This window comes from Scyliorhinus canicula, chromosome 13, assembly GCF_902713615.1.
Source record: "Scyliorhinus canicula chromosome 13, sScyCan1.1, whole genome shotgun sequence".
Taxonomy (NCBI): Eukaryota; Metazoa; Chordata; class Chondrichthyes; order Carcharhiniformes; family Scyliorhinidae; genus Scyliorhinus; species Scyliorhinus canicula.
Genome location: NC_052158.1, coordinates 31943605 through 31959535, shown reverse-complemented (window position 1 = coordinate 31959535; position 15931 = coordinate 31943605). Strand labels below are relative to the sequence as shown.

General features: G+C 46.3%; 1 protein-coding gene across 4 annotated transcripts in view; it reads left to right on the top strand.

Annotated features, from left to right (window-relative positions):
* The window catches only part of LOC119976321 (netrin-G1-like), a 266704-nt gene that overhangs the window by 149891 nt on the left and 100882 nt on the right, over positions 1 to 15931 (top strand). For 2 of the 4 annotated variants that reach the window (XM_038816765.1, XM_038816766.1), the window contains exon 2: positions 3079 to 4170. The exons of 1 other annotated variant lie outside the window; for it this stretch is intronic. In XM_038816765.1, the coding sequence (XP_038672693.1) occupies positions 3931 to 4170 (240 nt within the window). In that variant the 5' untranslated portion in view covers positions 3079 to 3930. Of the gene's footprint in view, positions 1 to 277; positions 297 to 3078; positions 4171 to 15931 lie in introns of those variants that run through there. One more of the 4 variants, XM_038816767.1, reaches the window with a different exon arrangement.

The following is a 15931-nucleotide window of genomic DNA, read 5'->3' as shown; positions in this document are numbered from 1 at the left end:
TGGTGAGTGTGTGTTGGGGGATGAGTGGAGATGGTGTGTGTGTGTCGAGGGTTTGATTGGAGATTGTCAGTGTGTGTTTGGGACGAGTGGAGAGCGTGAGTGTGTGTCGAGGGTTTGATTGGAGATTGTGAGTGTGTTTCGGGGGATTGAGTGGAGATGGTGAGTGTGTCGAGGGTTTGATTGGAGATTGTGAGTGTGTGTCGGTGGATGAGTGGAGATAGTGAGTGTGTGTCGTGGTGTTTGATTGGAGATGGTGAGTGTGTTTTGGGGGGTTGGGGGGGAGTTGATTTGTGATGGTAAGCATTTGTCGATTTTATGATTGGGGTTGGTTTGCGAGTGTTTTCCCAGTTTATCACTAACTGTTGGCAAAGAATGTGACCAGTCTGTGACGTTCAAACTGAAGAGCAACTGCATTATGTGGGAGTGAGTGAGATGTGCAAGCACTATTTTTGCTCTCAGTGGAGCAGTTTATAGAAGCCAGTAGTAATTTTTCTCGCGAATCAGATATAAATATCCCAGGGACGAGTTTGTGTATCAGTCACAGCTCCGAGTAACACCAAGAGTTGTAAAATAGAATATGAGATGGGTCACCAAATCCAAAGAAATGTCAATGTTTTAAAGGGGAAGTCAGACTGTTAATAATTGTAGTGTGAACTGATGCTGAGATCGAAGGGACAGGATGGAGCAAGGGTAATAGTTTTTTGATTTTACTGTTCCTCCTGACATTTTCTGAGTGCGTTGATTCAATCCCGCTCTGAGATTGCGAGAAGCTGACACACCAAATGGAATTGTTTTTTTTTATATTGTTGTTCCGCCTGCAGTCTCCAGAACAAACTGATTCAATCCCAGTCTGAGATTGAGTACAGATGAGATGCAATGGGAATAGAATTTTTATTTCTGCAATTTACTCCTGACATCTCCTGAAGGAGCAGATTCAAACCCTGTCGGGAGTCTCAAACACAAAATCAAGACTCCGAATGCAGATCTGAGGGAGTGCTGCACAGTCAAATGGTCAGTACTGAGGGAGTGCTGCACAGTCAAATGGTCAGTATTGAGGGAGTGCTGCACTGTCAGAGGGTCAATACTGAGGGAGTGCTGCACAGTCAAATGGTCAGTACTGAGGGAGTGCTGCACTGTCAGAGGGTCAGTACTGAGGGAGTGCTGCACTGTCAGAGGGTCAGTACTGAGGGAGTGCTGCACTGTCAGAGGGTCTGTACTGAGGGAGTGCTGCACTGTCAGAGGGTCAGTACTGAGTGAGTGCTGCACTGTCAGAGGGTCTGTACTGAGGGAGTGCTGCACTGTCAGAGGGTCAGTACTGAGGGAGTGCTGCACTGTCAGAGGGTCAGTACTGAGTGAGTGCTGCACTGTCAGAGGGTCTGTACTGAGGGAGTGCTGCACTGTCAGAGGGTCAGTACTGAGGGAGTGCTGCACTGTCAGAGGGTCTGTACTGAGGGAGTGCTGCACTGTCAGAGGGTCAGTACTGAGGGAGTGCTGCACTGTCAGAAGGTCAGTACTGAGGGAGTGCTGCACTGTCAGAGGGTCAGTACTGAGGGAGTGCTACACTATCTGAGGGTCAGGATGAGGGTGTTCTGCACTGTCAGAGGGTCAATACTGAGGGAATGCTGCACTGTCAGAGGGTCAGTACAGAGGGAGTGATGCACTGTCAGAGGGTCAATACTGAGGGAATGCTGCACTGTCAGAGGGTCAGTAGAGAGGGAGTGCTGTACGGTCAGATGATCAGTACTGAGGGAGTGCTGCACTGTCAGAGGGTCAGTACTGAGGGAGTGCTGTATAGTCAGACGGTCAGTACTGAGGAAGCGCTGCACTGTCAGAGGGTCAGTACTGAGGGAGCGCTGCACTGTCAGAGGGTCAGTACTGAGGGAGTGCTGCAGTCAGAGGATCAGTAGTTAGAGAGTCCTGTATAGTCAGACGGTCAGTACTGATGGAGTGCTGCACAGCAAGACGGTCAGTACTGATGGAGTGCTGCACAGCAAGACGGTCAGTACTGAGGGTGTGCTGCTCTGTCAGAAGGTCAGTACTGAGGGAGTCCTGTATTGTCAGAGGGTCAGTATTGAGGGAGTGCTGCTCTGTCAGAGGGTCAGTACTGAGGGAGTGCTGAACTGTCCAAGTGTCTGCACTGAGGGTGTGTTGCACTGTCAGAGGGTCAGTACTGAGAAGTTTGTTGCACTGTCAGATGGACAGTACTGGTGAGTGCTGCACTTGTCAGAGGGTCAGTATTGAGGAAGTGCTGCACTGCCAGAGGACCAGTACTTAGAGAGTCCTGTACTGTCATTGGGTCAGTACTGAGGGAGTGCCTCACTGCAAGAGGGTCAGTACTGAGGGAGTGCTGCACTGTTTGAGGGTCAGTACTGAAGGAGTGCTGTACTATCTGAGGGTCAGTGATGAGGGAGTGCTGCACTGTGTAAGGGTCAGGACTGAGGGAGTGCTGTACTGTCTGAGGGTCAGTGCTGAGTCTGTGCTGCACTGTGAGAGGGTCAGTTCTGAGGGAGTGCTGCACCGTCAGAGGGTCAGTGCTGAGGGAGTGCTGCACTGTCAGAGGGTCAGTACTGAGGGAGTTCTGCACTGTGAGAGGGTCAGTCCTGAGGGAGTGCTGCACTGTCGGATGGAGTGCACTGAGGGAGTGCTGCACTGTCGGATGGAGTGCACTGAGGGAGTGCTGCACTTTTGGATGGTTATTAATGAAGAAGTGCACTGCAGTCAGTGAAGCAGGATGGAGGGAATGCTGCATTTGTTTATTTACTATCTTTTAGTTGAGAGCAAGACTCTTTCTCCCACCCGTATTTTTATTGTAAAAGCTCTCAGATCTACTATTTCTAAGAGGAACATTAGTATTCTCCCAAATCTCCGAGCCAATATTTATCCCTCAATCAACATCACCCAATAAGCAGATTCTTTTGCTTCATTTGGAATCTTACGTTCTGCAATTCACGTGGCCCAAGTGTCTGTTGTGCTTCGCAGCCGGTCACTATTTCTATCATTTGCAGCCAATGTGAAGTGGAGGTTATACGTGTGGGTCAAAGTTCAGCACCTGTTTGAAATCCTTTTTTTTCTAAACAGGGAATTGGTTCCAGCAGGAAAAGATGACCAATGGCAAACGAAGTTTCGTCAGGACAGACCCACTGCATTGCCTCCTAGAACTGACTGATCAGCAAATCAGAACATCGACCTGACATGGTGGCTAGCTGGGAAAAACAGCTGGAATTCTAACACGACGACAATCAGCACTAGCATTGGGAAACAGCTGAAATCCTGGCACCCGGAATATCAGCACCAACATTGGGAAAACAGCTGGAATCCTCACACCCAGAATGTCAATATCAATACTGAGAGAACAGCTGGAATCCTAACTCCCAGAATATCAGCTCCAACACTGGGAAAAACAGCTGGAATCCCAACACCTCGAATATCAGCAGCAACACTGGGAAAAAGAGCTGGAATCCCGACACCTCGAATATCAGCAGCAACACTGGGAAAAAGAGCTGGAATCCTGACACCTCGAATATCAGCAGCAACACTGGGAAAAAGAGCTGGAATCCTGACACCTCGAATATCAGCAGCAACACTGGGAAAACAGCTGGGATTGTAACTCCCGGAATATCAGCACCAACATTGAGAGAACAGCTGGAATCCTGACACCTCGAATATCAGCACCGGCTGTAGGAAAATACCTGGAATCCTGATCCCTGGAATGTCAGCATCAACATAGGGAAAACAGCTGGAATCTTAACGTCTGGAGTATTTTCAGCACTGACAGTCCTGCTCTGTGTGAGGGTCCAGTCTTTGTAGATACCCCCTGATTCATCCCCACACATACTGAGGTCCACCCCCATTGTCTGAGAGAGGGTCCAGTCAGAGTGGAGACCCCCTGAATCATCTCCCTCCCTCTCCCATTGGTATCCAGTTGGAGTGATGTGTCTGTCCAGTCTGACCATTCAGACCCTCTGTGTGACCCTGTCTCTCGCTGCCCAGCACTTCCCATCCTGGGGTCACTATGACCTGTGTAAGACTCGGCTTTACTGGGACCAGGGAATGAGTTGGGATTACATGGCCTGCCAGCCTGAGGCCAACCTGCTCACCAGATTCCTGAAGATCAAGTTGGATCCTCCCAACAGTACGTGTGGAGAGAGCCCTGAGATGTACTGCACACTGGTGAGTAGAATCCTTTCTGAACTATCATCTGTTGTGTATCATACTGCGATTGGACACTCACTGAACTGCCCTTTTCAAAGTGAATTCTATCGAAACTCCCACATTGGATTAGTTAACGGACATTGAGTACAAACACAAGGAAGTATGGGAAACATTTATAAATCACTGGTTAGACCCTAGCTGAAATATCGTGGTCAATTCTGGACACTACACTTTTGGAAGGATGTCAGGGTCTTGGAGAGGTTGTAGAGGAGATTCACTTGAATGGTTGCTGGAATGAGAGGCTTCAATTAATGTGGAGAGACTGGAGAATCTGGGATTGCATCTCCTTGGGGAAATATGTCCAAATATGTTTCTGATTCAGTGGCATATTCTGTCCATTATCTCCGGTGGGGTATATCTGGAATCTGCCCAATAACTCCCCGCTGTTAGCAGATTCCTAAATGACCCTCTTATTGACGACACTATGTTTAACCTGATGCCGGTGTCTACATTGTGTACCTTGTGTTGCCCTATTACGTATTTTCTGTCATGTACTAAATGATCTGTTTGAGCTGCACACAGAAAAAAATTTCTCTCTGTACCTCGGTACAGGTGACAATAGAATAGTCCAGTCCAGTGGGGTATATGGACTCTGTCTAATATCTCCAGAGGTGTATATGGACTCTGCTAATATCTCCAGTGAGGTATATGGATTCTGCCCATTTACTCAAGTGGGGTATATGGATCCTGTCTAAAATCTCAGTGGGATATCTGGGGCGGCATTCTCCCCTACCCGGCGTGATGGAGGGTCCCGGCATAGGGGAGTGGCGCCAACTACTCAGGGGTCGGGCCTCCCCAAAGGTGGGGAATTCGCCCCACATTTGGGGGCCAGCCCCGCGCCGGAGCGGTTGGCACCAGAAGACTGGCGCAAAAAACCGGCGCCCCCGGCAGCGGGGCTAGCCGAAAGGCTTTCACCGGTCGGCGCATGCGCCGGCAGTGATGTCAGCGGCAGCTGGCCGCTGATGTCACTGCCGGCGCATGCACGATGTGGGGTTCTCTTCTGCTTCCGCCATGTCAAAGGCCGTGGCGGCCGCGGAGGAGAAACAGTGCACCCAGGGCACTGGCCCGGAGTCAGAGCGGGGGGGCCCCGATCGCGGGCCAGGCCACCGCGGGGACACCCCCCGGGGTTCGATCGCCTCCCCGCCCCCCCCCCCAGGATACCGGGGCCCGCTCGCGCCGCTGATCCCACCGTTCCAGAGGTGGTTCAAACCTCGGCAGCGGGAGAGGCCTCCCAGCGGCGGGACTTCGGCCCATCCGGGCCGGAGAATCACCGCAGGGGCCTCTCCGATCGGAGTGGCGAGATTCCCTCCACCGCCACTTCCCGGGTGGCGGAGAATCTCTGCCACTGGCGGGGGCGGGATTTTCGGCAGCCCCAGGCGATTCTCCGACCCTGCTGGGGGTTGGAGAATTTCGCCCAGGGACTCTGTCGAACATTTCCAGAGGCGTATATGGACTCTATCTAAAATCTCTAGTGGGGTATACGGACTCTGTCTAATATTTCCAGAGGGGTATATGGACTCTGTCTAGTATCTCCATTGGGCATATGGCCTCTGCCCAGTATCTCGAGTGGACTCTGTCTAATATCTTGAGTAGGGTATATGGACTCTGTCTAATATCTCCAGTGTGGTATAGTGACCCTGCCCCCATTGGGCATATGGACTCTCTCTAATATCTCCAGTGAGTAAATGCTGAATCGAGCTTCTGATCTGCCGGGTTATGGGGTGAAGCCAGGGGAATGACACTGTGAGAATTGCTAGTTAAGAGTGCTGGTGCAGACATGATGGGCTGAATGGCCTCCTTCTGCTCTGAAACAATGTTGTGATTCCGATCCTATTTAATGTCTCCAGTGGGGAAGCTGCCCAGTTGTATTTTGATCTTGATAACGTTCCGTTTCTCCGGACTGTTGTAAGACCCTGATTTTCTGGAGGTCTGATTTTCCACCCCGGAGTCTCCAGGCTGGATTCGGGTGAGTGTTGTTGCAATCTCCGCACTCTCTGCCTGGCAATTTGATCTGATTGGCTTCCAGTCCAATACACACTGTCTGACAATGAAGTCATTTGGATGGAAATTCAAGGTTGTTTCTGAATATTAATTATCCTCTTGTTAAATGAATCATCTCTTTGGGAAAATTAGCTCCTACATCATTGTTCAAGGGAAATCTGCTGATTTAATAATACATATGTTTTAGCAATAATTGAAAATGTATAATTTATTACAGAACATGTCGTTTATCAGAGGGAATTATTCTCCCGGTCAGTTAGTAAGATGTTGTAAAAGTACTACCAGTCTTTGGGGTAAATCTTCCAACCGTTCCATGCTGTGTTTCAAATACTGCCCAGGATCCAATGAGGCCAGATTCAACTTCCTGGCTCACCAGCATCGGATTTGGGAGGCATCCGATAGATGCTCTGGGGAATCCATCTCGGAGGTTCCCAGGAAAAGCTTTCCGCATCACTTGCTCAGAAGCTCTAACTTCCCCTGGACAATTGCACTGGGAACCATCCAACAATGCGAATTAAATCACTAACTTCAGATGGTACTCCTGAAATAGTTATTCTGAAAGAGTTAGAAGAATTGAAACCAACTCTAACTTCGGTGTAACCATTTTAAACACCAAGATCGAGCCCCAGGCGGGATAATCCCCACATTTTGTAACCCCCACACCCTGACTAATCAAGCCATAGGCTAATACTATGCTATATTACTATGCTATACTAATAATAGGCTAGGGTTTCCTCCGGGTGCTCCGGTTTCCTCCCACAGTCGAAAGATGTGCGGATTAGGTGGATTGGCCATGCTAAATTGCCCGCCGTGTCCTAAAACGTAAGGTTGGGGGGTGGGGGGTTGTAGGGTTACGGGAATAGGGTGGATACATGGGTTTGAGTAGGAAGAGGGATCATTGTTCGGCACAACATCGAGGGCCGACGACCTGTTCTGTGCTCTATGTTCTAATACCAATCCCTGCTCTGCGCAGACGTGGCATCAACACCATCACCCCACATGGAACCCTCCCCGACCCACGCCAGACCCTCCCTTTCTCCCCTCGAACCCCAACCACCACAAGGATCCCCACCCACTCACCACCCACCACTTTCCAGACCACAACCCCCCTTTCCTGGGCTGCCACCCCTCCACTCTGTAAAATGTAGCCACAGTAGTAGTGTAGGAAACACATCAGTAAAATTTGCATCCCAGAGAGAGAGAGCAACATGATAATGACCAGGTCATCGGTTTCTATTGATCTTGGTTGAATTATTAATATTGGCTTCCTGTCCACGTGTAGCCCAGTTAATGCTCGAAAAACCCGCATGAATTTGGAGGCCTTTAACTTGCAATTTATATTTTTGATTCTTAACTGTTTTTCTGACACATGCCTTCGTTCCTCCTTTCCCAATCTGCTCTGTCTCCAGAGTTTCTGCTTTCTGATTCTATATTCAGTGTGGAGTGGGTGAATGAGACGGAATGACTCCTGGGTGAGAATATATTCAGCCTGTGGCTGTGACGTTTGTGCAAATACATCAATTCCTGCACAGATGCTGTGGTGATATAATGTCCCGGGGGGTATGGGTGGTGTTGGGGTAACATTACTGAAGCAATAATCCGGAGACTGGCAGTACCAGTCCCCCACTGGGGTTTGAGACTAGGTGAGGGAAAGACTGTGGGGGGGGTTCGGCTGTTTGACCACGCACATTGTCCGTTTCCCTCTTCCAACATGACCTGAACAGATAGCACTTTTCAAGAGACATCCTGATGCTTCCCTCGACAGCATTGGCAGGAGGTCAAAGATTAAGTTAGTGACCTGTCACCTTGCCCCTTTCTCTCATCCCCTTCAACGCAGCTCCAGCACACACACACACTCTCTAAAACGGCTTAACAAAGGAGATCAGAGCCAAGAATGATTCCGAATCCCAGCCCTTCACACAAAAGCAAATCCTCAATCAGATTAATTCATCAATTGAAGTCTGAGTCAACATGAAACGGGATGACTTTAATCTACTTTGCATTTCAATGGATTTTTATTTAAACTGTAAATGACATGAAATATAAATTCAATATCGGTAATGGCAGCATCGTGGTTATGTCCTCGGCACGTAATCCAACGACCTAATGATTTCAAGGAAGGGGTTCAAATCCCAGGAGGGCAGCTGGGATATTTAAATTCAATGAGGTAAATCAGGATTTAAAAGCTCCTCTTCGCATTTGTAAGTATGAAACGACTGAATTATCATTTTTTAAAAAGCATCTGGCTCACTCACTTCCTTTTATAATAATCATTTTTATTGTCACAAGTGGCCTTATTTAACACTGCAATGAAGTTACTGTGAAAATCCCCAAGTCGCCACACTCCGGCGCCCATTCGGGTACACAGAGGGAGAATTCAGAATGTCCAATTCACCTAACAAGCACGTCTTTCGGGACTTGTGGGAGAAAACCGGAGCACCCGGAGGAATCCCACACAGACACAGGGAGAACGTGCAGACTCCACACAGTCAGGGACCCAAGCCGGGAATCCTTTAGCGAAGGCAATTTGTCGTCCTTATTGGATCTGGCTACAGACCCAGAGCGATGTGCTAGATCCTGAAATGGCCGAATGGGACACTCAGTTGCCAAGAAGGTGACTCACCACCAACTTCCCAAGGGGAATGTGCGATAGACAATATGGTGTGTGGTTGGGTTTAATGGAGGGATGGTTTGTTGATGGATTTTATGGAGAATCTTGCAGGAGAATGGGGAGATGGATAATTGGAGACTCAGAGAGTTCTAAGGAAGAAAATGCAGAGCTGAGGGCAATGGCTGGCAGAGGCAGGGCCAACAGGGCCCCAAAGTGATTAAGACAGGGGATGTACTGAACTGAAGAAGCTCCGGCATGGTTATAAGGCTGGGGGAGAGATTACAGAGATTTCAGGCCAAATGAGAGAACTAATATTGAGGTTTTGCCAGACCAGGACCCAATGAAGGTCACCAAACAGAGAGGCACTGGGTGAATGGGATTTGGTTCGGGCTTTAGATGCGGGCAGCATTTTTGGATGATCCCAGGTTTTCAGAAGCTGGCCAGGACAGAATTGGAATTATTGAGACTGTACGGTATAGCGTTTACTCTGAGAATTTCAGCAGCAAATAGATGAGGCAGGGATTCAGCCAGACGATGTTCCACAGGTGGAAGTAGCCGCTCTTTGCTGATGGAGATGAGTTGATTACTTTCTTGGCTCTTCCAGACTAAAAAGCGTCAGTATTTAATGATATGAAACTCAAGTCCCCTAAAGGTCAGAAGGTGACGCCATTGTAACGATTATTACTTATGTTTTACTTTCAATCAAATTCTTGACCAAGCTGTATTCATGTTATCTTGATCCTATAATGTATAAGAATCACCTTCTTTTCTGTACTATCGCAGACTTGGGACGGACTCCGCAGTTTGTAATTGACTGCCTTCCGACTTTCCAAGTTTCTGCCATTTCTGCTAGTAATTCTAATTAGTGAATAAAGTTCAGTTTTGCTTATCTAATGAATGCTGTTTGAATTTCTCTATCACAGTCAAGACGCGGGGAAAATATAAAATACAACATTTGGCGCTGCGAGAAAAAATCCAATATCCTGAAGTGAGCTTCCATGAGGGGCTGAGAAAAAGTGATCAAAGCCACGACCGGAGTAAAGAGACAGACGCCGGCACAAGGTAAGATTGACCTTGGTCTCTCTCTCTCTCGGATCTGTGCTGTGACCCCTCATCCCTGACGGAAGTAACTAAACAGGTGACGGTTCTCGAATCTAAATTTGACTGTGAGTACATTTTTTTTGTGTAATTAGCCGCAGGTCAGGGACCTTGTTGATCTCGTTTTTCATCCGCATCAGATTTATACAGGCTGTCAATAAATTTGGGTCAGGGACCCTTTGATTAAGTTTTGGGGTCAGGGACCCTGTCAATAAGTTTTGGGGTCAGGGACCCTGTCAATAATTTTTTCGGGTCAGGGACCCTGTCAGTAATTTTTGGGGTCAAGGACCCTCCAATTTGATTTGGTACCAGAAATTTTATTTGAGCGTTTTTTTGCCTGGGGCACATTTTACTGACATTATGCGACAAACTTTAGACAAAACTAGCGGCAATTCCCCTCTATTTTTCATGTGTTTAGAAACCCCTTCCCAAGAACGTAATATTCGAAGATTGGCTGCAGCGCTGCTTTAAACAATAAATTAGGTAACGATATCTGGCCACTAGGTTACACAGGGATCTTGGAACTTTGACAATAACATTGATGCAGAAAAAAAAAGCAATCTGGAAAAAATATGCCGGTTTCAAATTGTTTAATTTTACAGTGGAAAAAAAAACAGTCCACGCAACGAACAATCACAATGAGTTGGAGAGATAAAGCCCGCAAAAGAGATATTAATGAGTGTGTGAACGGTAAATTGAAAAATTGGGGGACTTTAAAATTGTAATGTGAGCTTTGGGATAGAAAACAATCAAAACACTAAAAAAAGCAATCTGGCAATAACAAACCTCCTGTTAGCAGAAAAGTAGGACTGGCCAATAAGATTATAGGAAAGGAGGATCCTCCCAGTTGCTCTGGCATGCCGATGTTCCCCTATTCAAGCGATACGGAAGACGAGGAGAATTTGAACCCTGGACCCCACCCTCATTTTGCGCTCCCCGATTTTACAATTCCACTGTCCTAAGTCCTGACTCCCACTTCTGATTCCATTACCAATGAAACTCCCACTAACGTATCCCCCTCAGCGACACGCACTCGGTCACAGACGCAAGCCGTAAATATCGAACAACCCTTCTCTACGGAAAACATGATAATTGACTAAAAGGTATTGATTAAAAGATCCACAATAAGGAAATTTTAGAAGTGAAGTTAATAAGTTACCAATTTAGAAGCATGCTGGCAATAATGACTGGATTTTAACATTGCTTTTGAATGAAATTTAGTAGATCAGATGATGTTAACTAACTACTGCTTGGAATGTTGTACTGGTCTTATTATGATAACAAGTGGTTCTTCTGAAGGACAACAAAATGCGTACTCGAATTGTTTTTAAACTAATGGCAAAACATTCATATTTCCTCTTGCAAATGTTCCCAAGCTTCCCAAAATGTTCCAAAGTTGTTCAGTTCACACTATATCAGTTTAAAAGAAAGTAACTTTACAAATAAGAGTAACTGAAATATGAATAAGTTTTTAGATTGCGTGAAAAGACGTAAATGGCATCACGCCAAGTTCTCCGCCCCTTAGATTCTGCAGGAAACATTAACCATTTCAACAGACAGTTGGTCTTTTTTGAATTGACAAAAAAATAATACTTCTCAGAGAACAGCTAATGCCTCTAAAATTAATCAGTGCAAATTGACTTAAATGGAATAACACAGATAAAGTTTTCGAAAGAGAATGAAAAATTTTTGTTCAAAATTTGTCCGCAAGGACAAGGGCTGAATCCAAGAGAGAGAAAGAGAGACAGAGGAAGAGATTGAAGGAGAGAGAGAGAGCCAGCGACAGAGACAGGAACTGTTAGAGATAGCGAAAGAGAGCGAGTCAGGGAGAGGCAGAGATGGAGAGGTAGGCAGATAAAGAGAAAGAGCAACAAGAGTTCCAAAGACAGACAGAGTTATGTAGAGAGGGAGAGAGATAGATAAGGGAGAGAGGGAAAGAATTCATATTTCATTTTTCAGACTTTGACTTTAAAAATTATGTTTCAAGCTGTGATTATTTGAAAGAGGTAAAGAGATATCGATGCCAACATGGTCCTTGTTATTACCTGAAACCTTCGCGATAAAAGGTTCCCGTTAACTTTGTAAGGCGGGTGGCATAGAATCTTTACGGTGTCACCTTCGAGCTGTTAATTGGTTTGTACGGAGCGCGATTACTCCGTGATTTAAATTATAATCTCCTGCAGATGCGGATAACTCTGCTTAATAACACATAAACAGGGCAAAAAGCGTGCGGACCCTGACATAAAACATCACACACGTAATTTCCTTAATCAATTGTTAAAATTGTAATCGGAAGGACCATCTGGCATCAGACAAAGTGTGCAATGGGTAAAACTTTAGATACAACTTTTTAAAATGGCAGCGTACTGCAAACGCTGTGTGAACAACTAAAGACCTATCAACAGTAATAGAAGCTCAACAAGTGATTTAGGAAAATAATAGGGCGTCAACTGCTAAAAAGTTAGTTGCTCTATGGAGGGAATATTGTCCAAAATTGAAGGATGCCTCCTTGTTAGCCAGCTGGCAGGATAAAGAATTAAAATTAAGTATAGAATTGACAGGTCTTGAAAACGGAATGCGCATATGGAAAAGAACCAAGTTAGGCTATCCACCTTGATTAGAAAGTTGCTGATTAGACACTGCAAATTCGGAGCGGTAATACAGTGCATTGATAATGGTATGTTTATAGAACTGTCTCAAATGCGAGGTCACCAGCTGCAAGATTTAATAACTTCTGTGCCTGCGCCTGATTGCTCTGTGTTCTATGCTGGCAGCTAATGTTAACCCTGAGTACCACTGTTTAAAACACCCGATAGAGTCCAGATGAGAGAATATAGTGACCCAAGCCTTGATAACAGCATTACCATATCACCTATCCCGCAGGCCCATCTTCGAAACTTTCCCCTATTCACTACTCCACAGTGGTGGTCGATTGATTTTGACCCCTCACACTTTTCACCTCCCTTAGATATTCCCAATCCACATGTCACTCTTTGCTACGATCATACAGTATGCTCGCCCGATTTGGAGAGCATTTACCAAGACAAAAGAAGGGTCTGCCTTTCTTGTCGATTTACCCCACAGCCTATGGCATCAGTCGAGACTTGTATCACCCCACGTGACCCTTTCTATCAACGAAGGCTACAGTGCCAAGTCCTTGGGATTTCTGGCAGCTGCACTACGAGGACAAGCTGATCCTTTCCTTAATGATAGTCAAACCCTACCCGCAGGCACTTTAGAATATTTTAAAAGCCCATTTGTCCACATTGGCACACTGCACCATCATCATTCAACCCAATCTACGACTCTTGAAATACCCGCAGATTTATGGGCAGCCTCCAAACACAAAGTTGGTCTCACTAATGTCCCTCCTGTTGTTATTAGAGTCAAACCTGATATGCCCTTGCCCTCTATTTCACAGTACCCTTTGCGGCCCGAGGCTGAAAAAGGAGTCTCGGTCATGATTCAATCGTTCCTTCAACAGGGGATTTTGATACCGTGCCAATCGCCCTGTAACACCCCGATTCTTCCAGTTCCTAAGATAGGAAGACCATCCGAATAGCGTTTAGTCCAAGACCTCCGGCTTATTAATCAGATAGTTGAACATTTACATCCTATTGTCCCAAATCCAGCGACAATCCTTAGCAATGTCCCACCGGAAGCGACTATTTTTACCCTTGTTGATTTACAACATGCCTTTTTTGCGATACCCCTCGCCCCTGAATCACAGTATTTGTTTGCCTTTACATTTAAGAAGACGCAATACACTTGGACTCGACTTCCACACGGTTTCATTCATTCTCCAACCCTTTTCTCACAGGCATTGCACTCCCAGTTAGCGACATTAGTACCTCCTGGTGGCTCCACCATCATTCAATATGTTGATGACTCACTCTTGCCAGCCCTGATTTCATCGCTAACCAACGTGACACCTTTTACCTGCTCATCCGTCTCCATTCATGGGAATATGTGATCCCGCCCGCTAAAGTTCATAAAGGCCAACGACAGGTCAAATTTTTGGATGTCCTAATTAGTGCTACTGATCGCTCCCTTACTCAAGAACGCATTACTCCTATACTGCAGACCCCATTTCCTACATCGCCCAAGCAGGTGCGAGCCTTTTTAGGATTAGTGAACTTTTGCAGACAATGGATTCCGAATGTTACTGTACATACTAAAGAATTAACTCCGTATTCTTCTCAAAATGCTCCACTTAAGTTTGATCTACCTGATTCAGCAAAGCAATCTTTTATTACTCTGAAAAATGCCCTGGCTATCACCCCAGCACACGACCTGTGTATTACAGACCTTTTCACCCAAATTCTTACTGCTGTCCATTTGTTAGTCCAGGCAGCCTCTAATCTAACCCTTCACCAGCCAGTACAAGTGCATACTTCACATTCTATTGTGGCTCTCCTAACGTCTCAGCAAACCCAGCATCTGACTCAAGCGCGATTGAGCCGCTATGAGGTTTCACTATTGCAAAACCCCTACCTCTCTTTTCATTATTGTTCAACCTTAAATCCTGCTGTGTTCCTTGAACAGCCCCCCGATAACCTTGAGGACCGACCACACGATTGTTTACTTCGGAATCACTTCCTTTCCACACCTCGCCCGGATTTAACAGACAGGCCGAGTGGTAATCCAGATCTAATTTTTTATGTTGATGGCAGTTCTTCCATTTCCCCATTTCCCGTCCCACAGTCGAAATATGCCGTGGTAACCGACACTGACGTGCAGGAAGCAGCAGCCTTCCAGACCCCTGTCTCTGCACAACAAGCCGAGCTATTCGCCCTTACTCAAGCATGTATTTTGGCCACAGACAAAAGTACTAATGTTTACACTGATTCTAGATATGCCTTTGGCATGACCCCATGATTTCGGCCGCCTCTGGCAACAGCGAGGTTTTCTCACCTCTGTGGGAACTCCCATTCAAAATGCACTTTGGGTTAAAAATCTCCTCGATGCTATTCAGCTACCCCGTCAATTGGCAGTTATTAAATGCATTGCGCACACGAAGGGTGACACTCCTGTTCAATTAGGAAATGCCCGTGCTGATTCAGCTGCTAAAACTGCAGCTTCATCAACCTCTTTAATTGTTCCCAGTGGGGCTAATCAGGCTCTAAACCAGGTACCTGCATTACGGACGAAGGGCATGCCAGAGATAGCTGATGTTCAAAATTTACAGAGGGACGCCTCTGATTCTGAGTGAACACTATGGAAGTCAATGAGGTGTTCGCACTCCTTGACACGAGACTGGCGGACTCCAGTTGGTCAAGTTTGTATTCCGAATTCTTTATTGCCGTTACTTGTTGATTATTTGCATCTTGTACCCATCTTGGCAAGGAGGGAGTGGTACAGCTACTCCTAAAAACTTAGTGGCACCCAGATTTGAATACAGCAGCGCAAATGCGGCTGGATCGATGCGTCATTTGCATGAAACATAATAAGGGTAAAGGTATTAAAGGTCCTCCGGGAACCACCCCCTTGCCAGATGATCCTTTTGCTTGTATACAGCTTGATTTTATCGAATTGCCAAAAGCACAGTGCTATAAATATTGTTTAGTAATAATCGATGTGTTTAGTAAATGGATTGAAGCATTCCCCACCATTAATTGTACGGCACATACAGTAGTGAAGTTGTTAACGGAAGTCATTCCTTGTTTTGGGGTACCCAAAATGGTGAGCTCAGACAATGGACCACATTTTGTAGCTCGGATCAATACTGAATTGTGCAAAGCCCTTGTCATTAAACAGCAACTTCACTGTGCGTATCACCCGCAGGCAGCAGGAATTCTGGAAAGAGCCAACGGGACTTTAAAAGAAAAATTATCTAAATTAACTGAAGAAACTGGGTTAAATTGGCTAAAAGTATTACCCTTGGCACTGTTTCACATGCGAGTGACTCCCCATTCGCGGGCCGGACTGTCAGCTGCAGAGATAGTCTATGGTCGGCCAATGAGGACTCCCTGGGATGCCCATGAAAAAACCCCTAGTACAAAAGTTAAG